Below are 23,389 nucleotides of genomic sequence, written 5' to 3'. Positions count from 1 at the left end.
GTTGTGGCAGTTGCACTTTGTTGAGGGTCGAATACAAAAATGCTCGGGTACTTCAATTTAAGTGCACGTTAATGAACCCCAGGTAGTCAAAACTAATCTGGAGTCCCTCACTACGATTTGCCTCATAATCAAATCGTGGTTTTAGCCCATAAAACTTCAGAATTTAATTCGTTTTTAATTCCCTCCTCCTCTTTTGTCAGTCTAGCCACTGCAGCATCTAAGCCCATACTGCTTTTCAAAGGAAGACAAAGGCGAAAAAGAAGATGTGCGTCCAGCATGCCTGCTCAAGATAGGAGGCCATCTCCTTCTCCAGGTCCGTGCGGTTCCAGGTGCGCATGCGCGCATGCAGTTGGCACTGGCGCTCTAGGTCAGCAGTGCGCTGTGCATGCTCCTGCTCTAGCCGCTTGCGCTCAGCCTCCAGGCGTTCCCTCCACGTCTCCTCCAGCAGCCGGATCTCTTCGTGGTGCTTGCTCTGCTGCTGCTCCCGCTCGGCTGACACTGCCTTGTTCAGTGCAGCTGCCGCCTCGTCCTTGGGCACGCTTCGTGACTGCATGTAAGCAGGACGATGGCAGTGGCTGCACTATACTGGGTCTACAGCTCACACTCTATCTGTTGTTAGACCAACTGTCAAAGTCGCAGTGTGAGTGGGACCTTCCACTAGAAGGGCAGCAGAATGCACAGGTACAATTGAGAAGATTACGTGGGGCTCGCGTTGACTTTCTTCAAGCATGTGTAATTTTTTTTTTAATACATTTCATTCTGCATCCCCTTAGTCAGACCAAATGTTTCTTTTAATGCTATTCTTCAACATGCACTGAATAGATGGAAGGGAAAACAAAAACAAACAAACAAAAAGCAATGGACTTGTGACTCATCCCACTCGAAGCTGCACTGAAGGCCAGAGCGTTGGATAAGCTGCCTCACCTTTCTCTGCTAGAGCTTTCTCTCCTAGAGATAAATAAAAACCTGATTGATTAGCTCCGCCACCTTAGACCCCATCAACCAAAACTGCCGGACCATTCTTTTTAATAAAAGTTTATTTTCTTCTTCTTCTTCGATTAGCTGATTGTGTGATTGACTGACACTACAATCATGTAAAAGATGTCTGGAACTGAGTACCAATCTGGTCTGCCCAGCTGAGCTAGCTTTCGAATAGCCAGGCAAAGCAGCGTAGACTGGCATGCAAAGTAAGCCATAGATCTGTCAAACTTACTCCTGATGAAGAGTACTGCAGTAGATTGAAGAGATTTGAGGCTAAGTACAAGACAAAACTGTGGCCAAGCAAGTACGCAAGTTCAGTACAATGTTAGCTTCCTGAGTGTTAGCAACTATCCGAACCTAATAGCCTTCGTCAGGCCTCCAACTAGAATGCCTCTCATCAAAAAGAGTCATACTAGACTAATGCTTCTGGCTTAGTTCGGTTTCCGTTCTATCAGCATTTTTGAAAGTTTGGAAAGTATGGTGCCTAGCTGTGCAGTGTTCAATGTGTCAGACAGGAAAGATAGCGTACCAGGGTGTCCCTGAGTGCAAGCACCTCCGATCGGAGTGCCTCCTGAGCATGAGCGTGCAGTTGTTGGGCTTCATGTAGCCGGAGTTGCAGTCGCCTTGAGCTGGTTTCATGTGCTTCCCGTGCACGAGCCAACTCCTGCTTTAGGCACTCTCGCTGCTCGCTCCAAGCACGTTCCCGACTCACCAGCTCTTCCTCCATTGAGTGCAGCTTTTCACGCAGTGGAGACACCTGGAATGTGCCAGGACTTAGCATTTTTTCATGAAAACAGCATGCCAAAGCTCAGCTACAGTGATAAAAAAAATGAAGAAAAGCACACTAGTCTGAGGGCACAATACCTGCTATCTATATGGTCCTAAGGCATGAATAGCAAAGCTCCCATTCATGATGCAAATACCAGTGAGTTTTCTCTTCACTGCATCCCTTTAAAATCACATCATTTATATGTATTATTTTATAACAGATTTTTTTTTATCCTTTTCTCGTGGGCTGTCACAGCTAGAGGTAACACAAAAAAGCACACAAGAGAATTTTGGTGCCTTAGAGAGAGAGAGAGAGAGAGAGAGAGAGAGAGAGAGAGAGAGAGAGAGAGAGAGAGAGAGAGAGGTGACAGAGTTGTTAGTACTCGTATGCTACATAAATATGAAAATGAGGTCAAATGCATATATTCTTGCAAGGACAACAAGCACATTAAAAGCAAATAGATATACACAATGAATATCACAGCACACACACTTTGTCTGTCACCCACAGTTCTGAGCCTTGTACTGTACTGGATAAGTGTAGCTGTGCAGGAAGAGGGAGAAAGAGGGAAAGGAAACAGGACAGGAAGAAGGAAAAGTTATCACTCAAGCAATCTGTCGATACTGCAAGATATTGTAGACAGGCGATTACTTTTCCACTGTAAATTTTTGTCTTGCAAATTTTGAGTTACCAAGTTGGGGGTGTTCCCCTTAAATGGGTGCGGCCTTTACACAAGTCTACACAGTAGGGTAGATAAAGGCTTGATAAGGGTCCAGGAAAAGTTCAGCTTGTGCACTCGTGCTTCCAGGCTGCTGCTGCAACATTAACGATGCTGTGAAACACTTTTCTAACTAATCGAAGAAGGACCTCACTATAAAGGACATCACCTAATGAATCCCCTGCCCCAATGATTTTTCAAATCCTCCAAGTATAAGCGGAGTTAGACAGTTATTGCACAGAAACACGACTTTCTCCTTTTGTCTCCACTAACGCACTAGGGTGCTACACAGGGAGGATGGCAAAGGGGCAAGGCCCCACCCGAAAGTTGGGCTTCTTTTTTTTTTTTTTCAAGCGAAGCTTGTTTTGCTTCACAAGTGGCGTTGTGGAGGTCACACAAAAACCCAGCAGCTGCGGGAAAGGGCGGTTTGACGAGTTGACAGCTGTGCCGGTGTGGGAGCGTGAGTCATTATCAAGGATTCAGCAACCAATCAGAGCTGTTTGGCTTCCATCGGGGAGGGAAAGGGCAGGAAAGGGCTTTGCGTGCGCTGTGCCGGCTTTGATTCTGTTCAGTTCATTCTCGGAAAATGGATGGGATGGCAACACGTGCGTTCCCCCGAGGAACTGGCAGCGTTCGACGAGCGGCAGCGAGAACTTGCCCGTGAAAGGGCTTGCCGTCGGCGTGCTGATCCAGTCATTAACGCCTAAATATAGTATGACGTAGCATGAACGCTACGTTCATGTTACGCCACGTTACGCCATGTTGGCGAGAACAACAGCGTCTATAGTTCGACTGATGGTTGGACGCACTGGTGTCGCCAACGTAACCAGACACGGCCAACACGCTCCGATGCACCTGGCGTCTAACGATGCTCACCTGCGCGCCGATAACATCGGGCTATAAATGCATTCTTAAAGCCACCCGAGCTCACAGGCAATCCTACAGCAACAAGAAGATCCCGAGCTGAGGGAGTGGGAGGCTGAAGTAATCCGGCACTGCTACCTGTGGGTTACTTAACCGTGACGAAGGTCAGGTGCATGCAGGACAAGCTTCGCTTATCCCTATTTTCCGGTAGGGAAAGAGTTGGTCATTCTTTTCATTACAGTGCTACTTCCAGTTCAAGTGTGTAAGCCTATATATCTCAAAGTAAGATGGTAACTAGAGCTGCCTTGCATTGCCACATCCCTGGAGCTACGCCACCACCCACAGAGACCAATCGGAGCATGTGGATGGCAGCGGTCAGAGCGCTTATCGTGGCACTCTGTGGTGGCCGCTGTATCTACGCTACACAGCACACCAGTGAGTTTTCTGAGGACGCACGCAGCAAATGCAGATATGTGCAAACTGTTGTGAGTATACCAGAAGTGCAAAGATGAAACACCTTCTTGGTAGGGATGGGCGAATATTCGAAGTTTCAAATATGAATATAGTTAAACCTCGATATAACGAACTTTAATATAACGAAATTCTTGATATAATAAAGTATTTAATTTTTTCATAACCTTTTGTCATAAAACACCATGTATTTAGAACCTCAATATAACGAAGTGTGTTTGTATGCGATTACAATATAACGAAATTTCGCTTCCGCCGCGAAGGAATGCCAAGACAATAAACGGAAACTTCCGCGGATTCAGATAGTCATCAAATAATTGAATTACACTATGTAAAACAATGAATGGGGCTAAGTTGGTGGACGTTCATGATTATATTGCGCTTAGTGATGCACTGACGAACATATACTGTGTATAGGCGACCTTCAAACATGTTTTACACGCTAGCAGCGGTGCCCTAACATACAACCCAGGCTCCTTCAGCACCTCGGAGGGGGCTGCTGCAGAAGGTCGTTGTCATCACTAGATGATGCGGATTTATCGTACGTATGTGCCTTTATCGTGTGTGGTTATTCAGCAAGACACTCATCGAAGTACGAGTCATAATCTCCGCTCGTGCCATCACTGTCACTAGAACTAAGAATTGTGCACGGCGCAACATGGCAAAAACAAAACACCGCACAGCCGGTCAGTTTGCCCCGTTGCTACTGAAGGTAGACGTGACGTCAGATCCGCCGACTTGTTGTCGGGAGCGCGTTGTGTGTGGCCTGGTGGCTGCTCATAGAGCGTCAAAAATGAATACACCCACTCAAAAATAACCCAAGCAATGACTAAATACAAGAGCAATCGTGTCTTAGGAATGCAATTGTGGTGCTTTCTCAATTTTCTTGGATTTTTATTCTGTATCCCTTTAACTCGTACCCCCGTTGTGGATATATCGTCGACGTGGCGTCAAACTGTATCATTCGTCGGCGACTCACAAATTCATCAAAATAAATTTTCTCATTCAAATTTGCTTTTTTCGTTTGCCCGATAATTTGGAAACTCCTGCAGCCTCTTTCCGTGTAAGAAAGTCCTTCGGCGACTGTACTTATTTTCATAAAAGGACAAATTTCAATGCTACGAATTTTCGATATAACGAAGCAAATTGCCAACTTTACCTACTTCATTATATCGAGGTTTAACTGTACAAATATATAGTGCGTGGTATTCGATTCATATTCAAAAAGAAACTATTTGGTATTTTCAAATATTCAGAAGTAACCAAATATCTCACAGCAACCAACTGTTTAAGTCTAGTTCTCCATCTGCTAGAAAAAGGTATATATAAAAAGCAGAATTGTGACAAGGACAAGTGCTTTCAAAGCAATGCAGAAACAAAAGGGGTAATGAAAGCTTTGTCTTCAGTTTTGCGACAGAAGCCTAAATGACAACCTGCGACTTATGCTTGTAATCTGTCATATAGTGCTTCTGGCATAAAACTATGTAGCAGTTTGATGTTTTACGCTGCAACCAGTGATCTTTTCCTTGCAACATTCCCCTTTATATGTGTCTAAGGCACACAAGTCATTCGGCAGCTTCTTCTTTTCTTTTAACAACTTCCTTTTTTCTTTTTTTGGCCAGTCATATAGCAGCCACTCTTTCTGAAAGAACTTGTTTGCAACCAGGTTCTAAACTTGTTGACAGACTATTCGCATAAGTTTTTTGATTGATATTAGTGATCTCCTGTTTAAAACTGATGCTTTTTGCCTGATAGCTAGCTGTCTGTTGTGCTCTAGTCAGTATAGGTGTGGTATCTAACTGAACCGAAATAAATATTCCTGCTGTAAATATATGCGTCTGCATGTGACTATTCGATATTCAGTTCAATATTCAATACTTGCTATTCGTATTCAATTCATATTCGAAAAAGTTGTTATTCACCCACCTTTGCTTTTAGACTTTTTGGGTTCGCAGACACACATATTTTTAATTTATTTAAATCAAAATTAGCAACAGTAGTATTACTGAGAATGTCCTTGCGATCATGAAATCCATCAATAAAGTTAGGTTGGCTGCTTGGCTGCTGGCAACGTAGCTGCTGATGACATGGAGAAAGAGGGAGCAAGCAACTTCTTTTAGTGTTTTTGACACGAGGTTTTCAAATTCCCTGCTGCATGCAATAGAAAACATACGGCTCACATGCTCACAGGAGCCTTGTCTACAGATTGGCAACATTTCCTTACTATAATAGGAAGAAAAACAGAACGCCGACCAAAATGGGGTTGTCTAAAAATTCTTTAACATTTTGGCTTCCACACAGAAGCCTTTTTCACGGAAGCCTTGAGTGAACAAGGCTTTTGTGTGGAAGCCGAAACGTAAGAATTTTTAGACAACCCCATTTTGGTCGGCATTCTGTTTTTCTTCCTATTATGCCGTTACTTCCCGACCAGACGAGATTTCGTCAAACTCTTGATTTAGCTTCCTTACTATGTTCAAAAAGTGTTTCAGGGGGCCCCTTTAAGGCTTGCTGTAATAAAATGCTTGTTCTTGAAACCTTGAGGTTTACCCCACTCTCCCTGTTCTAGTAGTTAGTAGTAGTAGTTAGTAATTAGACATCAAGTTATACATCCTGAAATACTGTCATGTCAATTCATTTATCCAACAAGATGCAAAGTGCACTAAAGGTAACTTGGGCTAGTTAATCCTGCAACTTGACGTTAGCACTAGGATGCAAAAAGACAAGTGTTCATCCCATTGCTTTCCTTACTGTGCCCTTTTCTTATTCATATGCTTAGTGCTACAGTTGCTTAATGCCAAGATTGAGTTGGTGTTGCAGAAGAAGGCCATGCGACAGATGTACAGGTCGTACACAGGGCTGAGGGTAACACCAACTGGCCCAACCGTGTTCCTTACTGGAGGTTTAGGTTGTAGCATTTCCACTGTTACTTATAAAAGAAAAAAAAGAAAGAAAAAAAGAGACAGAAAGCATAAGAAGTGGAGTAAAAATGTTATGCCTGTTATAAGGAACAGGCTGCTTACCTGTGCATTGACAGCCTGGTGCAAGGCTTCAATTTCTTCATCTCGTTCCTGCAGCAGTCCTTGCAAGTTGGCAATGTTCTGCTTTTGCTGCATGAGATAGGGAGTGGAACCAAAAATTTATGAGAGAGAGAGAGAGAGAGCATGAATGACGTCATGCAGCATAATTCTACAAATATATCTGAGGCTCCGACTGCACTAACATCTCAACTCCAGTATAGCATCTTCTCTCGCACTACTTTTTGCACTAATTTATTTTGCACCAATTTCTTGCACTACTTTGTTGACATGAAGCTGTGCCAACTAGCTCAGCCTCAGATGTTGGCTGTACATTTCACCTACAACGAGCATGATGCCCCCTCCAGTGTCCTCTTTAAAACCCTTACTGTAATCTTGTTCACACAATTTGCAGCGATCACGGATCAGCACTGCGTCCTTTCTGCTCTTTCACGCTCTGCTTCTTGTGATGTCCTTGCTGACAAGTAGCCAAGGCACTCAATTCTATGACCAGACAAGAAACCTGTTTTGTGGGGAAGGGGGAAAGCTGTAACCTTGCTTCCAGTCTCGTGCTAACAGTGTACACTCTTTCTGCGCTTCACACATGAATGCAGATCTTTTTTTTTGACTGTTTGAGCAACTCACTTCACTGAATGCTTCACACCTGCCCAAGTAGACTATAGATATGAGCGGGAGCCCAGATTTACATACAACAGCTAGGACAAATATATACAAAAAACCACTGTGCGCAGTCATCATGACAGCAATAGTCTGACACACCGTGTACACTCGTATTAGGGTTGCACATTTTTTTTTAATGGTCTTGACGAGGGATGTCTTTTACACGGGGGCAGGCCATTTCGAACCAATTTTTCTGGCTGTGTGTAATCCCCAGAATCCCTTTGTATGAAAAGAGCGAACATCACCGTTTTCTTAATACATCTGTTTCTTCAAGCCTGTACGCTATGCAGGTCTCGTCCTCAAAGCGTGTCGCCAGTGCTCAGACGTGGCTCAGTAGCACACTTGTGGATACAGTAGTCTATCATGCCATCTATGGCGTTAGATATTCCTCCGACTTTAATGCTTCATATCCCCAAAGACACTGCATGTCACGTGCTCAGAGTCCAAGAGCAAACAACTTTTCATTCTTGTCTTCTTTTTTAATACTGGGTTGCCATGTTAAGGGTTCAGCTCTGACTCTAGTGTGTGGCCTTTACTCAAGCTTATACGGTAGCTGTATTAGTAGTCTATAAATGCACTTGTTCAAGGCTACTATGCATTTTGAGCTCCATAAGAACACAACCATACTCATCCCTGCAGAAACTTATCCTCTTAATAAATGTGGGATTAGATTTGGTGCTAAGACAGACATCCATGGGAATATGAAGTCACGAACTAATACTAACGGAGCCTGTTGTTTTAGCTGAATGCTCACTTAGGAAAGTTGTCCGTACTGCATCCCAACACATTGTGGCTGCTATGGCCAGCAGATGAAATAGTATTACAGTCTAAGTTCACATTGTGAAGAAACTATCATACCGAACACAAATAAAATATCTTACTACGGTCGACTTGCTACCATATATAGTAAAGCAGGTAGGTTCCTGTTGCATACATAAATAGCGGCCACTCCGGTATTAGCTTTAATAAGAAATCATTGCAGCCACCCTGGTCTGTTAATAGTATTAGACATTTATAAATGCTTCTTAATACATGGCATTGCAATCAATTCTGTAAATAAAGAAATGATTATACATGTGTGTTAGGTGCTAGGGAATTATCATGACAGCAGACCACTGTTTCCAAGACAGCAGTGTCTAATGACTGGAATTAAAATGACCAAGAGACTGTTAGATTCATGGTTCACTCACAGCTGCATACCTGCCTACCTTCGAGCTTTAATTTTCTTATGTACGCGGACACCTGTGGCAACAAACTTGTAACAGAAGGCTGACAGGCAACACATTGTCTTTAGATAACAGTGACTGCTTTCTGTCACTTTGCTGTTGCCAATTTGGTCTGAATAAATGTGTTTGAAGCAAGTACCCCGCTGCCTTATCGTGACTTAAGCTGCCAGAAAAGGGCAGTGCAGGTACCACCACATTTTCTTTTGTTATACACAGAAGTGGAAGTGGGCATGAGCATTTTGGAGCATTTTGGGGAATTAGGTTTTGGAGCATGTTCCTCGCCGTTAATAATTGCAATTTTCTACTCCTTACATAAAAAAAAAAAAAAAAAAAGCCAGCACAATGTGAATCCTTTTATTTAACATTCAATGCTTTGCTGACTACACATGCATCTCTGACTAGACAAGACAAACGGCCAAAACAAGTACGGGTGTTTCAAATATCGCAGCTGACCTGATCAACACTTCAGAGCAGACTAGCAGAAGAGGAAATGCTTGCCTGTGCACTTCACAACTGGACGCTAAGTTTGACTAATAGCTTTTGCCTATTCTGACTTGAATAGATTCAAGCATGGAGTCTATCACTTCGATGCGCCCAAGCATCGCCAGCACTTTGGAGTTCACATCAACGAGCAGCACATTTCTGCTTGCACTTTGTGCATGTACTTTGATGATACATTTCTGGTGATAAACTCCTGGGCACTGGTCACTTGTGCCTTAAGGGAGGATAGATCGCACTGAAGGCTAGCCTTTTCCTCCTTCAGTTTCTTTACTTTGCTGCCTTCTGCCAGTGGCTCCCCACGTTTTCACTTGAGCAACACTGAGGCTTCCTCAATTTCAACACGTAGGTGATAGGCCTTGTATGACTTTCAAACACACTTGAGAACGTTTCTAGTGATTGGCCCCTTAGTGGTGTAGCATCCAGGCATCCAACGGCAGCAGTGCATAGACGTACCAAACTGACTGCGCTTCTCCAGGTCTCTTATATGCATCAAATCAGATTGAATTTTAGGCAATACAATGGCCCACTGTGTGGCAAGAAGCTGTGTTCCACTACATGTGACGGTAAAATATAGAGGCAGCTGGTGTGAGGAAGTTTCAACGCAATATTGTGTTCTGGAGCAGGACGGCACAAATGGCGCAGCACTTCCACCCCTGTATACATTTTCTGCAAACTTGTGCAGCCTAATTTTATAACACCTTTGAACATTTTTGCAAATAGAACTGATTTTTCATAAATCTTGGTGCAACAATTGTAAAATAATTGATTAACGTTATGAAAAAATAGGGAGGTATGCTAATGCCCAGCTGTGCACAATGGTGCTGAGCTAAAGCACAAGTGCAATTCCAAACATACGTACAACTGCCTTATTGTCTACAAACTGGCTATACACACAGTATGCTGATGGTGCAACAGTCATGGTTTCAGCTCCCGTAGACACTAGAGCCAGAGTTCTCTCTAGTAATTCTCGTAGGAAACTCTGTAGACCAGCAGGGGTCCCTGTTTCCACAAACAGGGGTCCACAAACAGGGGCCCCTGTTTGTGGACCCCTGTTTATGTACATGTGGACACGAATTTATTTTTCCACTACCTAGACGTGCATAACGTGTTCAAATTAAGAACAGCGGCATTGTCTGTGCCACGTTACGTAGCGTGCAAGCGTGCATGCAACTTCTCTTGAAGGAACAAGTTCAGAAATGCTGTGTGAATCTTGACTAACAAATTGTATCCGAAGCTAATACTGATTTCACTCTGGCTTGCTGGTGGATAAGTACTACTGCATCCGGACTGTGTCTTGCAATGGCAGGATCCCATGCATCAAAGGCTGTTGTGTTTTTAGTGATGACTCCTATAAATCAAGGGCTCCAGTGTTCTTAGCGATAAAATCAACGTCTACCTCATTTTGAAATTTGTAACCTTACTTGACTTCCTCCCTCTTTACCTATAGTTTTACACATGTACCTAATTGCATTCCATGTGATCACACACAATAAAAAACTCAGTGCCCTTCCACTCTGTGAAGAAAGGTGACCAGCGAAGCTGTATATGTGGGGTCCCTTAATGGCAAACTGCACCTACGCCACGGGTCGGCCTGGTATTGCACTATCTTTGGGATGGGCTCACGTATGGGGAGTGCTTAATGCCTGCTTCACCTACGCTGCAGGTCAGCCCAGTATTGCACAATCTTTGTGATCAACCCACGTATGGGGAGTGTTTAACGCCTGCTTCACCTCCGCCATGGGTTAGCCCGGTATTGCACTATCTTTGGGATCGGCGCACATATGAAAAATTGTTGGTCTATGGGTGGACGCGATCTGCCAGATCCTAGCCATAGACAGCTTCGCTGTAAAAAAGACCAGATCTTTGCTTATAATTGACAGCAAATGTCCTGCACCTCTCTGTGAGATACCACACATGTTTTTGCAATCTTCAGTGAATGGAAATATGCTGTTCAGCCTCAAAAAACAATTTTACGTTATAGCACATGCCACTTTTGAAGCAAATCAATTGTTTTAAAGCATTGCCTTTGCATCTGCCTTTCCCCCATTTTGAAGTAAAGCTTAGTTATAGCAATGGGAGGAACATTGGACAGTCTGACACACAGATTGCTGAAAGCGAATATAAAAAAAAAGAAAACTTTAAAGGGCCCCTGACCAGGTCTGGCCATTTTGAGCTGACAAGCTCAGAGCATCGAATGCATGCTAACCATTGTGTTTGCACAGAATTAGATCGCTACGTGCCGCGGAAAGGTCTGAAATTTCAATCCAAATACCGTTTTCCCTTTCCCTCGCACAACTGCACTCCAAGCCGGACGGTGATATACTCGTGTCCCTGCGTTTACGTACTCGTGTCCGCAGTATGACGTCACTCGTGGTGACACGTGTCTTCGAGAATTATTCAAGGCAACATCTTTTATTTGTGTGATCTGTTGCTTGAATTGACGAATTGAAGTTTAGAAAAATAATAAAACACACAAACGGAATGTCTGTGTTTTTTGTTTTACTTCGCACCGAAGCAAGAGAGATGTATTTCTGCTTCATCTTCCTATTCCCACGGTCATGCAGTCATGTGCGCAGGTACCGAAACTACGCCATTTTCTACCGTGTTCCAACGCATGATAACGCTCTGCGATCTACTTGTTCAGTCTCATTATTCATGAAGCACTGAATTATACCGCTAGTCATGTGTCCTCGTGCACATCACGCAAAATTGTGCACTGTGCGAAACGAGATATTCACAACAGCTCGAGCGCAATACTGTCAGCAGAAGTGGGCAGTGCCGGGAGAACGCAGGGAAGGAATTTCGCTTGCAGAGGCTAGATGGGTCGAGTGGAGAGAGTGTTTCGCATGGCAGCGGAGCTCGCCTGCTGAAATCATGGGATGGCGGCACTGAAATATTTCTATCTCGGCTATTAATGAGCCAATTTGATTGGATTGGGTTGGAGCAAACTTTATTTGTGCCTGCAGTTGGGCACTCGCACGCCCAGACGAGGGTCTACGTTATCTACGAGGTTGCCGTTACTCGGTGCGGGTCTCCGCTCGTAAAAATTTATGTGGCAGGACACTCCCTAGAGGACACGTAACAACTTCCAGCATATAACCAAAATTTGCTATGAGACCTGTTGGGGGGCTTTTTAAGTTTAATAAGCAAAACAACTTTGAACTAGCATAAAGCAATATAAATTTCCCAGATGCCCATGAAGAGTTATGCAGTGCAAGCATCTTTCTATAAGGGGCACAATGGGTGAGTAGCAAACAAGGAACAGGTACTAACAAATATACTTGGTACACTAAATTTTTCTGAACAATATCAAAATGGAGGGGTTATTTGTGCTAACAGAGCAGATGTAAAAAGGCACTCCAAAAGAGCAACACAAATTCAATGTAAGCAAGACACCGTGTAAACATACATACACATGCAGAAAAACATGTACGCATGTTCACATGAGCAAAACTGCAACAGCCACTCCAGAAAAGTAAGCAAATTAGCATTCCTTGAAGTACAGGTATCATGCGGTGAAATTCGAAGAGCCCTCCACCGAAATGACCCAATGCTTCACAACGTAAGGCACGAAACCACAAGAAGCCAGGTGAAGTGAAGAGAACCCAGAGATAGAGACACGTGACTGCAAAACACTTTATAATCTTACCGTGGGTAACATGACTGCCTCAGCTGTTTCTGCGACAGGCTCGTCCTTTAGAATTCAAGAACAGGTGGGATGAAAGGAAGATGGCCAGTTTATAACAGTAACCGTCAAATTGTATTCAAGTCTGAAGTATCAAATCATGATGATAGCAAAAGTTATTTCATGACACAGGCTAGGGAGCCTTAGATGTTTATTGTAAGAGTGAGAATATTACATCAAATTGATTATAAATTTTTGAAGAAAAAACAAATTACGCTGATCCCACACATTGTGGGAATATATGTTAATGCGAAGCATTTGCTGTACAATGCATGTGATGAAATGTTTTAACGTTTCCATGTACGTGAACTTCACTTTTGCTGTTGCGACTCACTACGGGTAATTTAGAAGCAGTCTGACGTATACATTCTAAGCACCCAGTTAAGTACTGCATGATTGTGACGTAAGCTTCCACAACACGACACGTAGAGCACGTAATGCTATCTTGGGTACAATGCACAACGCATCGGTGCAATGACAATCAGAAAACACCTCCATAAGTATGCACAGCGCCAAACTAGACCTGTCGTCTGTTGTGTACAAGAAAGAACAAGGGAGGGAATGCTTGAAGCCACTTTCAAACATTTGCCTACAATTGGTTTTGCGGGCACAGTGCGCAGGCTGTGATTAGGGGCACGTCTAACTCCACCTGGAGTACAAAGCGTGACACATCACTTCGGAGAGAATGAAAAAATCCTCGCACGCACAATGCATTGCTGAAGTACACACAACAGCTTCTGGGTGTTGCATAAGGTCTGAACTGGACCCATCCAGAAAGTGATACAATCTCACACAACGTCTCAAGGTGCTAGCTGCTGCAAGAAAAAGGCAGAAAAACCTGGCCTGCTCTCATATTTGCAAGTAAATTTTTGCTGTGATATGCGATGCACACTTCCAGCATTTCAATGTGCCAAGCATCTCAAATGGGCGGAGACGACAACGACAACCTAGTGGGCCGCACGGAATACACTTTGACGAGCGGCAGTGGGGCACTAACCTGGCCCACTGGGAAAGAAAATGAGCAAAACCAGACACAACGATCTTGGTGCTCTCGTTGTGCAGTGGATATAAGTAAGCAAGCTGTGGAAGGCTGCAAGAAATAACCATGAAAACTAACACTAGCGAACACGGTGAAGAACAAGCTAAAGCACATAGATGAAGCCTGCATATTCAGCAGGCTACCTTGCATCGATCCAATGGGAGCTGATGGAATAATAAACTTCAGCAAGCGCTTGCCAGTACTTTCCTCACTGCAATGAGCACACCTGTATGTTGCACGTCCGCATTCATATGCATAGTGGCTGGCCAAACTGGGCACAAATGGTTCATAGCCCTTTCTTCTTTTTGTTCTTCAGCAAATTAGGAGAAGCGTTCGTCGCAATGGCTTGTGATTGTTGCGATGAATGCAAGTAGCATAGGAACATCAAAGCGTTGACAGTTCTCACTTGAGAAAAATTTCACATTTTCAGTGGTGTCGCGAGTGGCCACAGTCGCACAGTCTATTGGATGAAGTGTGCAGAAGAAAATGAGCGACGTCTTTCAATAAGTATCTTTTAAATTCATGTTAAATAAACGTGTTTTTTTTGCTGAATGTGCTTAGCCTGCCATACTAAGAGTGGTGCGGTGAACCTTTACAACAAAGTGGCCAGTATAACGAAGAATACTGGAGGTGTCATGCACTTTGTTATAAAGGCACTTGATTGCATTATCATTATTATTATGATCATTAGAATTATTACCGAGGCAGCAAGTGAAGTTACCTGGCCATACAAATGAAGAAAAGCCACAGAGATATGTCCTAATGATTTTTCGCATTAAATGTCCATCTCTTAAGATTCATACTAGAATGCATGAAAATTGGTCTATGCCACAAAACCTGTCAAAGCAAAGCTCTGAAGTAAACAGCAGATTGTAATGTAAAACAGCAAAAATAAGCATGTAACAATAACTAAAGAAAATTAAAGAAAAATAAAGCCTACTACTCGCTGACAGCAAAGAAAGCAGGACTTTATCATAACTACACAAACATAAAAGTAAACATGAGGCACAGAAGCCACTCTCCAAGAACATTAATCTACGTCACGACAGGCAAGCGCTTTCAAAAGACTGCTACCAACTATAAAATTAAACATTTGCCTTTCTCCCCTTCTAAAAAAATGTCGCAGAAATTTCCCTCTCACAACTTCTTCCCAACTCCATTTTTATCTAGACAACCTTAACCAGACATGAAACAATAAATACTAACAAAACAACAAAAACAAAAGAATAAAAGGCCACATATGCAAAAACAGAGACAGAGGAAAGGGACAAACGGCAGATGCAGGCCTGACCTTGTGTCTTGATTTTCTGCGCTGCCCTCGAAACACTTCCATCCAATCACAAAACATATTTCTCCATTCCCTGACTGTCTAGCACATGAATATCCAGTGTGCTAATGCTACCTTATTTAATGTGTTTCTTACGGTGTTAAAACCCGGCAAACTGAGAGGTTTCCAAGAGACATCCACGTGTTGGCTCAGACACACAACAGATAGCAGTCGGGAGCGTGAAAGGCAACCATGGGCCAGACTGATGCAAGGTGAGCTATTTTGGGGCTGCTGGCCCTAAGCCCCTCATCTGCGCCCAATTTAGCCGGTAGGCGGGGGAGGGGGGGTTAAGGTTGGGCGAGGAAGCATAACACGTGCTTCAAGAAGCTGAAGCAAGCCACTGCATGCAGACATTACAAACAAGAAGAATGTGCACATTCCCAGATGATCAATCGTTGAAGCAAGTTACTGAAATTATTTCAAAGATCTCACTTTTTCCAGTCTTTAAGCATGATCAACACGATTCCTGTGACTTTTAAGTCACTGAAGGGTGCCCCTTTCTTACTTCAACATAACATGAATATACATATGCCATGGGTGCTGAATAAGTGATGCAAGAACTATTCTTTCAATGAATGTTGAATTTTATGAAAGTAAAGACTACATTGATACATACATATGACCATGACCACCTGAAAGAAATGCTACTTCTCAATGCAACACACAAAGCGATGTTCCAGGGTGTGCGATGCACTGTTTATCCATCTCTCATATTGGCATATTTTTCTTGCACAGATTCTGCAAAATTAAAGTCACAGATCTGCAAGAACTGGCAAACTATTTTGTGAATTCGCAAAATTTCCGCAAGGACAAAGTGTAACAAGCCATAAAACGAATGTATAATTTAAGTGGGCAGTCTTTAAAGTAGTGCCAGTATCAATTATTGCGGAAATGATGCTGCATGTAAAGAAAGAGATAAAGATACTGTGCTGGAGTGTTTCATGTCTCGAAACTTCACAGTGAATTACGACAAGGGATACCACACGTAGTGGAGGGCTCCGGATTAATTTTGACCACCTGGGCATCTTTAACAGGCACCCAAAGCACAGCATACGAGGTGTTTTTGCGTTTAACCTCCATCGAAGTGCAGCCACCATGGCCGAGATCAACCTGTGTTGCACTGATAAGCTTGTGTTCAACAGCACAATGCCATAGCCACTAGTGTGAGAGCCAGGAAAACGTAACAAAGTGGAACGCATCAATGAGGTCCCCACTCTATTTAGAGGGCTTTACTGGAATGCGATACTGGCTGCCGATCTTGAGAGAAAAAACTGGGGACTGCTGAGCTTGCGCACATTATTACTGGACCGGTCACTGCGGCATGCAGAAGGAATGCAACTATCCTTACCTGGATGGGAAATTTAAAACTTGGTACTATAAAAAAAAAATTGCAGTTGTGCATGATCAACCAATGCTGTTCCATTGCTACAGCCATTGCAGCCTGAACAATTAGTAAGCTTATGCCAAAAGGGCACCATGCGAAGTATCGCTGCAAGATAGGCTCGCGCCCAATGATCACGTAAAATATGCAAATGAATAACATATCAACCAGTCGTCCTCCTAACTTCCTTTTTGCACGCACAAACACTTCAGGTGTGATGAGCTGTAGGTGAACATGAGGCGATGGTATTGTGGAAGCGCAGAACACTTCCTGTCACTGAACTTACTGCCAGTGTGTCGGAATGGTGTCAAGACCTTAGAAAAAGTGCAAGGTATTGAGGTCCTGTGCTAATATATGCAAACAAAGTAATTCATTATGATGAAAGTTGGATGACCTACACAGCCCCTGCTTTATGCTACCTATTAGTATCACAGGCAACTGCAAGAACGAAGGCATGTGCAAAAATTGGTATCATCCAACCAATAGGAATGAGGTGTAGGGACATACGAGTGATGGAGCAGGTGGAGGCGCCACTACTTCTACTACTAGAGCTCAACTTGCGCATCCTACGTGACATTAGAAACTTGGCAAACGTTACCTTATTTTAGTGTAACTTAACAATCGCACATGTACTGCCACATTCTCACCTTGGTGCTGCACGCTGCCTCAAGCTCGGCCGTGTGCTCCAGGGTCCGGACCCTCTGCTGAGCGGCCTCCAGTTCCAGCAGCTGCTGCAGACTCAGCTGAGTCATGGTTCCTCGTGTGCTCGTAAGCTTCTGCAGCTGTGTGCAAACATCCGCATGAAAACATCCCAGGCTCGGTACGATTCAACATCATTGCTGTCGCTGGTGTGGCCAGTTCTGCTTACTACAACTGGATTCAGGCTCATGTGCGTTAGTTTGGTCGTTAAATTTAACACCTCTCGCTGCTCGTCACAGTTTTTTGGGCTTTTTTGGTGTTGATGCTGTTTTGCTCTAGAAATAGTAGTATGACATTTCCGACATTTCTATAGCTTGAGAAACCCCTTTGAACAGGCAAAAGATGACCGCACAGGAGGGTAACAGTAATTTGACATAAATTCTTTTTTTCAAGTCTTGTTGCATGGTCAAATTTTTAGATGGGCTGGATTACAGTGAGAGCATATTACTGGGTGTGCTAGTAACCCATTAGTTTTGCTTGACATATTCCAGAATCGAAAGGATGAAGACCTACGAAGTGACAGAGACAAAGGTTGGATGACCAGCACTTTGTTTGCCCTTATCCTTCTTGAATGTGCCATAGTCTACAGAAAGGACTGGACTAGCATATTTATTTAGATGTGTAACAATCACCAGTAATAAGAAACAAACTAAAGGCTACCACAACTACTGGCCCTTCTTTGTTCACTCGTCTAGCAGGTTTTAATGTGCTTCACTAGGGCTGTTTGCATGCTCCAGTGATGCAATGGTTCACCATTCTGTCAAACCTTCGTGCTGTGGTAACCTGTGGCATCTTTCTTCTGTGGAATCGGTGCATCAGCCAAAAGACACAAATGCCCAATGCAACTACCACAGCATAATCATGGTTGGCAACCAGCTTTCGACAGTTTTCTCCCAATGTTTTCCTTAAACAATCAAGCCAAATTTTCACCAATTGAGGTTCCAGATTTACAACTGTAATTATGCAACAACAACACACATTGCAATTCTGCAACCTGCACCTGACAGACCTTTTAAGACAAACAAGGAATTACGAACATTACTTCTTTCTTAACTTTCTTAAATTCTCATTAAATGATAATGCTCAGTGATAAAAGAGATAATGTAAACTCTTACATGGAGGCTTCAAACAAAGTGCAAGACAGATATTTAGTTATTCCTTGCCTAGATAGTATCTCTGAATATATAATTTAAAAAGCAGAACGGGGGACAGCTGGGCTAGTTTGCAGACATTCATCGTAATGAAGCGTGAACAAAGACAGAGAGACCAAGACAGCATATGTGCTTGCCCCGTCTCGGTCTGTGTCTGTACTTCAATACCGAGAATATAATTTGTCCTAACATAAAGGGGTTGTTTCACAAGAGAAATAAGCACAAATGTAAGTTCTTATTAATTAGGTGAGCACTTTAAACTTCGTTTAAAACGCTCTTAGCTGCTCTTTCTTTTAATATATACTGCACTACGATTGAACATTGTTTTCACAATGTTGATTCTGACGCAAAAAGAGTTTCGGTTTATCCGATATTCATTAGAAGCATATATTTGTTACATGCTAACATTGGTGAGAGGGAACTGGATATTTCCTTCAATATATCCGGTAATCTGTTAAATATATGTTTGTTATATTAAGGTTTGACTGTACAGTACACATTCTTTTGCTGCCAAGGAGACGATAATAGGTAACAGTTTGCTTATTGCCACTGCCACATTTGTGACACTTCATGTTTGCCACAATAAAAGGGCTGTCCGAATTAACCGGTGTGCAGTCGAATACACCTGAATTAATGAGACTTTGATGTCACTGAATAACGCATATGCCAGTCGAGATTAGAGGACAAATCCAAATTATCAGATTTTCCGAATCAACAAGGGCCAAGTTAACTAGGTCTTGCTGTATGTATGCAAAGAAGTAGATGCTGACAAGCACTGTGTCTATTTCCTGTCTGCTTCGAGTTGTTTCTTAATATGAAATGCCATATGAAATATCTGTTTGGAATACTGTCGCATAAATTAACGCAGTCAAATATCATTTGAGGAGGCACTCCTGACAATTCAGGAAATAGAAAAATATGATTAGCACACTCGAACCTCAATATAGTGAACATGGATATGAAGAACTATAGAATATAATGAAATAAATCTGAAACTATTCTTGCCAGTAGTGGCATGTAGCAAATACACAGTTGACTTCCATTAATTCGACTCTGAATAGACTGACGGAACTGACCTAATTATCCGGCGGGTCAAATTAAACGAGATGCAGAAAGAATGACAAAACACAACGCTGATTCATGCGGCAATATTTGCCAGATTTTAACACTTCCCCGAATCAAATGCGTGTCCGCTTTCTATGTGTCCAAAGTGGAAAACTAATAAAGAAATGACATTAAAGCTCATAAACAAAGTCGAAATCTAACACGCATCCGGTTTCTAAGCAAGAAAAATGGGCAATGGCCATACAACCAGCATGCAAGAATAGATGCTTCGAATCTATAGATATGCTGCAATCGACATAAATTCCATGGCTATGTCAAACACACGCTCCAAACCGGCATGAGTACTGAGCACAGTGGCATTGTACAGTGGCATTGCACAAAGGCGGCCGGTATTTTTAAATTAGTGTTGGCGTGCGGTTTTCTATAAGTCAGCTTTGCCGCAATAAACCATGTTATGCGGTAAAGCATATTAATGCCAGGAAGGCAGTTTTAGTTTCACGTCTGAGTGCACCACACGTGCAATTTAACGCATAATTTTCTTGAAGATAAGGCGCGCCTTAGAATTGGGTAAATACCGTAATCAGACATTGTGAGCTATAGTTACTGCTTGAAAATCTTCTTAGGCCAGACCGAAAATAGGCATTTTCGACAGGTGACATTTGTTCACTGAATTCACTGTTCCTTAAGCTCTGCCGAGACAGACGCTGCCACTAAACAGGTCATTATTGTGTGTGACTGATCAAGTTCGAACTATCTGGCAAAGGCCAATCTTAGGATCAAGATATCAAAGGTTTGTGCCAATAGAAACGCATGGGTGTTAGCTGGGACCTTTGGTTGAGAACGAATGAAAAAAAAAAAAAAATGGAATTTATCGGAGTCAGATCGACTATATACGTTTATAACGAATATTGGACATAACAAAGTTACTTTCGTGCCAGATGTGACTGTTATAATGATGTTTGATTGCAAAATGTGAGCTGATGTAATGCCACCGCAGTTGTTGGTTTAAACTACAATGTATGAAAATGAATAATAAAAAAAAGGTGTATTTGGAGCTTGGTTCTGAACAAAATATGGAAATTTTTCAAGCAGCTAATTTCACACATAGAGACATAAACAAGTGCCTTATATTCGAGGAAATATGGTAGGTAAAGTGGATGCATGACATGCAACGTTAACTGTTACCCATAAATTTATTATTCTTTCCCACATAGCTACCAAAATGAATGTTTCTTCACAATTGAGTACACATGAGCTGTTTTTTAAGGAGACTCTAAACAACACTGAATTTTTAAGTTTTCACTAAATTTCACTAGTGTGCTAGGCAATACAGTTAAATCTTGATTTAACGAAGTTGATGGGAGTTGAGAACTATGCTTAAATTGATAACTTCACCAAATAAAAAACACCTAAAACCTTCCTGTGTAAAAAAAGGATGTTAGTTGTGCCTGTGTACACACTTCACAGATTCACTGATCTTTTGTTCAGCCCCCACTTATCACAAGACAGATAGTTTTCTAAGGCCTCTTCGTTTTCAAGGGAGTTCACTTCCCTCAGAAAAGAGAGGCTTGGAATTTGGCTCCCTTTTCCGACAATGTAGTCAGTGGTTAAGCAGCACGTAGCATGCAGCAAAAGAAATGAAGCAAGTGGGAATTTAGTGTAAAGTGACTGAGCCAAGAAAAAATGAGTGCCCAAGCAAACGGAAGCAAGCAATTGAAGAAAAGGTGCACAGATCAGACAGCCACCTTTGCAAAGTGCGGGGTAGGAGGGGAGCGGTTGGCCTCAAGGTCTCGGGTGAGCGTGCCTGCGTGCTGAGACGGCCTGTGTCGTTCTCGCTGTTTGGCGACTAGCTCGCGCTGCTGGTTCAGCTGGCCCCGAAGGCTGGTCACCTGCTCCGTGCTCAGCTGCAACTGCCCATCCCAACCACCATCAACACCACCACCAATGTCAGAGTGGAAGTTGTAGGTGTGACAGGGGAAGAGGGTCAAGTCACCAACAGAAGAGGAGGAAGAAACAACAGAATGTGTGCGTAAGGGCAAAGGAAACAAAACTGTGAATAAAAAGAAATAGAGAAGAAGCAGTGTGCAATCAAGAAAATGGCGCATTCATTTCACTGAGCCAAAAGTGACTGCACTATTGGCATTGAACATGGTTGTTTTCTAATTATAACACACACACACAGACGTGTACAAGCACACCCATCCATCCTCCAAACATGCCATACACACATGCACGCACCACACACACTGCATGGCATTACAAATGAGCAAATGTAAGTTTCTGAATAGAACAACCTTGACCACCTCAAACATTCTTATACAAGAAATATGGCATAATAAAGGGATCATTCGCTCTATTTTCACCACGTTCAGAGCAGAGTGCATGTTGACACAATTGTTTCTACCACGGCGAAGACAAGAAAGCGGAAATTGGTCAGCGTTTGCAATCAGGCAACATGTACCAGGTGCGTGAAGCACTTGAGGATGCCATTAGAGCAAAACAAAAATAACCACCACCTGCCGCATTTATTCAATTATAAGGCAAGGGTGTGGTTGGAGGACACAAGAAAAAAGTTTAAGTAGGCACACTAATATTAGATGATATAGAGTATTCGACATATTATTGAGGCTCGGTGGGAACTGCCTGAAATGCTGAATAACACAGCCAAAACAAAACATGGAAAGGAGGGGAACAGAGCTTCAATGCAAAGTGCAGGTCATATGCGAATTTTGCATTTAGGTGTGGCTTCGCGGCATTGCAGCGAGCGCTGCCATAAAGCCACATTGTAAGGTGAAATTCATGCTGCCCCGAAGCCACACTATAAGGCAATATTCGCAATATAAGGCTAGGGGTGACTTTGAGGCAAAGAATTCTTGGAAGAAACCTTTTCTTATATTCGAATAAATACAGCACACGTAATCTGTTTAATCCATTTCCGTGGTGTGGCAGCCTCAAACCATGGTATCTTAGCTGTCATCAAGCACAGGGACTTGTAGATCAACCCCCTTTACAAATGTGGCCCAGTACTTTGTTTTCAATGCTGCAAAAGGATACCCTGGCTTAAAGTGCAATGTTCCAACTCAGCACATTGCTTATTAAAGGAATACTAAAGAAAGAAAAAAATAATCAGTTCAGACTGATAGAGCATTTTTTTTCAGAAATCACTTTAAAAAAAGCTAACTTTGTGGTAAGTGGTTGATCACTTGTCCATTAATCTGTCTTGTGGTGGTGCTCCCCACAAAAGGCTCTTCCCAATAAAGACATTCCATTCTAAAATGCCTCACGTGCCAGGTGCAAAGCACTGCTCATTAAAGCTAGCAATATTTAATCAAAGGAAGGGCGAGCCAAGACGACAGGTGGCTACGTGTGCCTAATGCTGCTGGAGGCAGCGCTGAGTTTTGGAGACACGTTGAAGTGGCATAAGTTCTCTCCCCTCCACCTGCACTCTTTATCATACCAGCATCGTAAGAGCAAGTGCTCAAGGTCAAAAATTAAATTATGGGGTTTTACGTGCCAAAACCACTTTCTGATTATGAGGCACGCCGTAGTGGAGGACTCCGGAAATTTCGACCACCTGGGGTTCTTTAACGTGCACCTAAATCTAAGTACACGGGTGTTTTCGCATTTCGCCCCCATCGAAATGCGGCCGCCGTGGCCGGGATTCGATCCCGCGACCTCGTGCTCAGCAGCCTAACACCATAGCCACTGAGCAACCACGGCGGGTAAGTGCTCAAGGTCATCGAGTGACATCTGCTCAGGTTTACCTGTGAGCACGCGACACCATGCTTGCTAATTTAGTTAGTAAGAGACTGCTCGT

The 23,389-nt window shown here is 43.0% G+C and overlaps 1 protein-coding gene across 9 annotated transcripts in view; it reads right to left on the bottom strand.

Moving 5' to 3' along the window:
• Positions 1–220: 220 nt before the first annotated feature.
• Positions 221–23,389, bottom strand: part of LOC126541179 (uncharacterized) — a 283,735-nt gene continuing 260,566 nt past the window's right edge. For 7 of the 9 annotated variants that reach the window (XM_050187864.3, XM_072286532.1, XM_055076519.2 and 4 more), the window contains 6 exons: positions 21,318–21,482; positions 17,305–17,439; positions 12,875–12,919; positions 6,824–6,910; positions 1,511–1,738; positions 221–547 (listed from right to left, as the gene is read on the bottom strand). In XM_050187864.3, the coding sequence (XP_050043821.3) occupies positions 236–547; positions 1,511–1,738; positions 6,824–6,910; positions 12,875–12,919; positions 17,305–17,439; positions 21,318–21,482 (972 nt within the window). In that variant the 3' untranslated portion in view covers positions 221–235. The remainder of the gene's footprint in view (positions 548–1,510; positions 1,739–6,823; positions 6,911–12,874; positions 12,920–17,304; positions 17,440–21,317; positions 21,483–23,389) is intronic. The other 2 variants (XM_072286530.1, XM_072286534.1) reach the window with 2 other exon arrangements.

The sequence above is a fragment of the Dermacentor andersoni genome, chromosome 2 (genome assembly GCF_023375885.2).
Source record: "Dermacentor andersoni chromosome 2, qqDerAnde1_hic_scaffold, whole genome shotgun sequence".
NCBI classification, from domain to species: domain Eukaryota; kingdom Metazoa; phylum Arthropoda; class Arachnida; order Ixodida; family Ixodidae; genus Dermacentor; species Dermacentor andersoni.
This window is presented reverse-complemented; position numbering and strand designations above follow the sequence as displayed.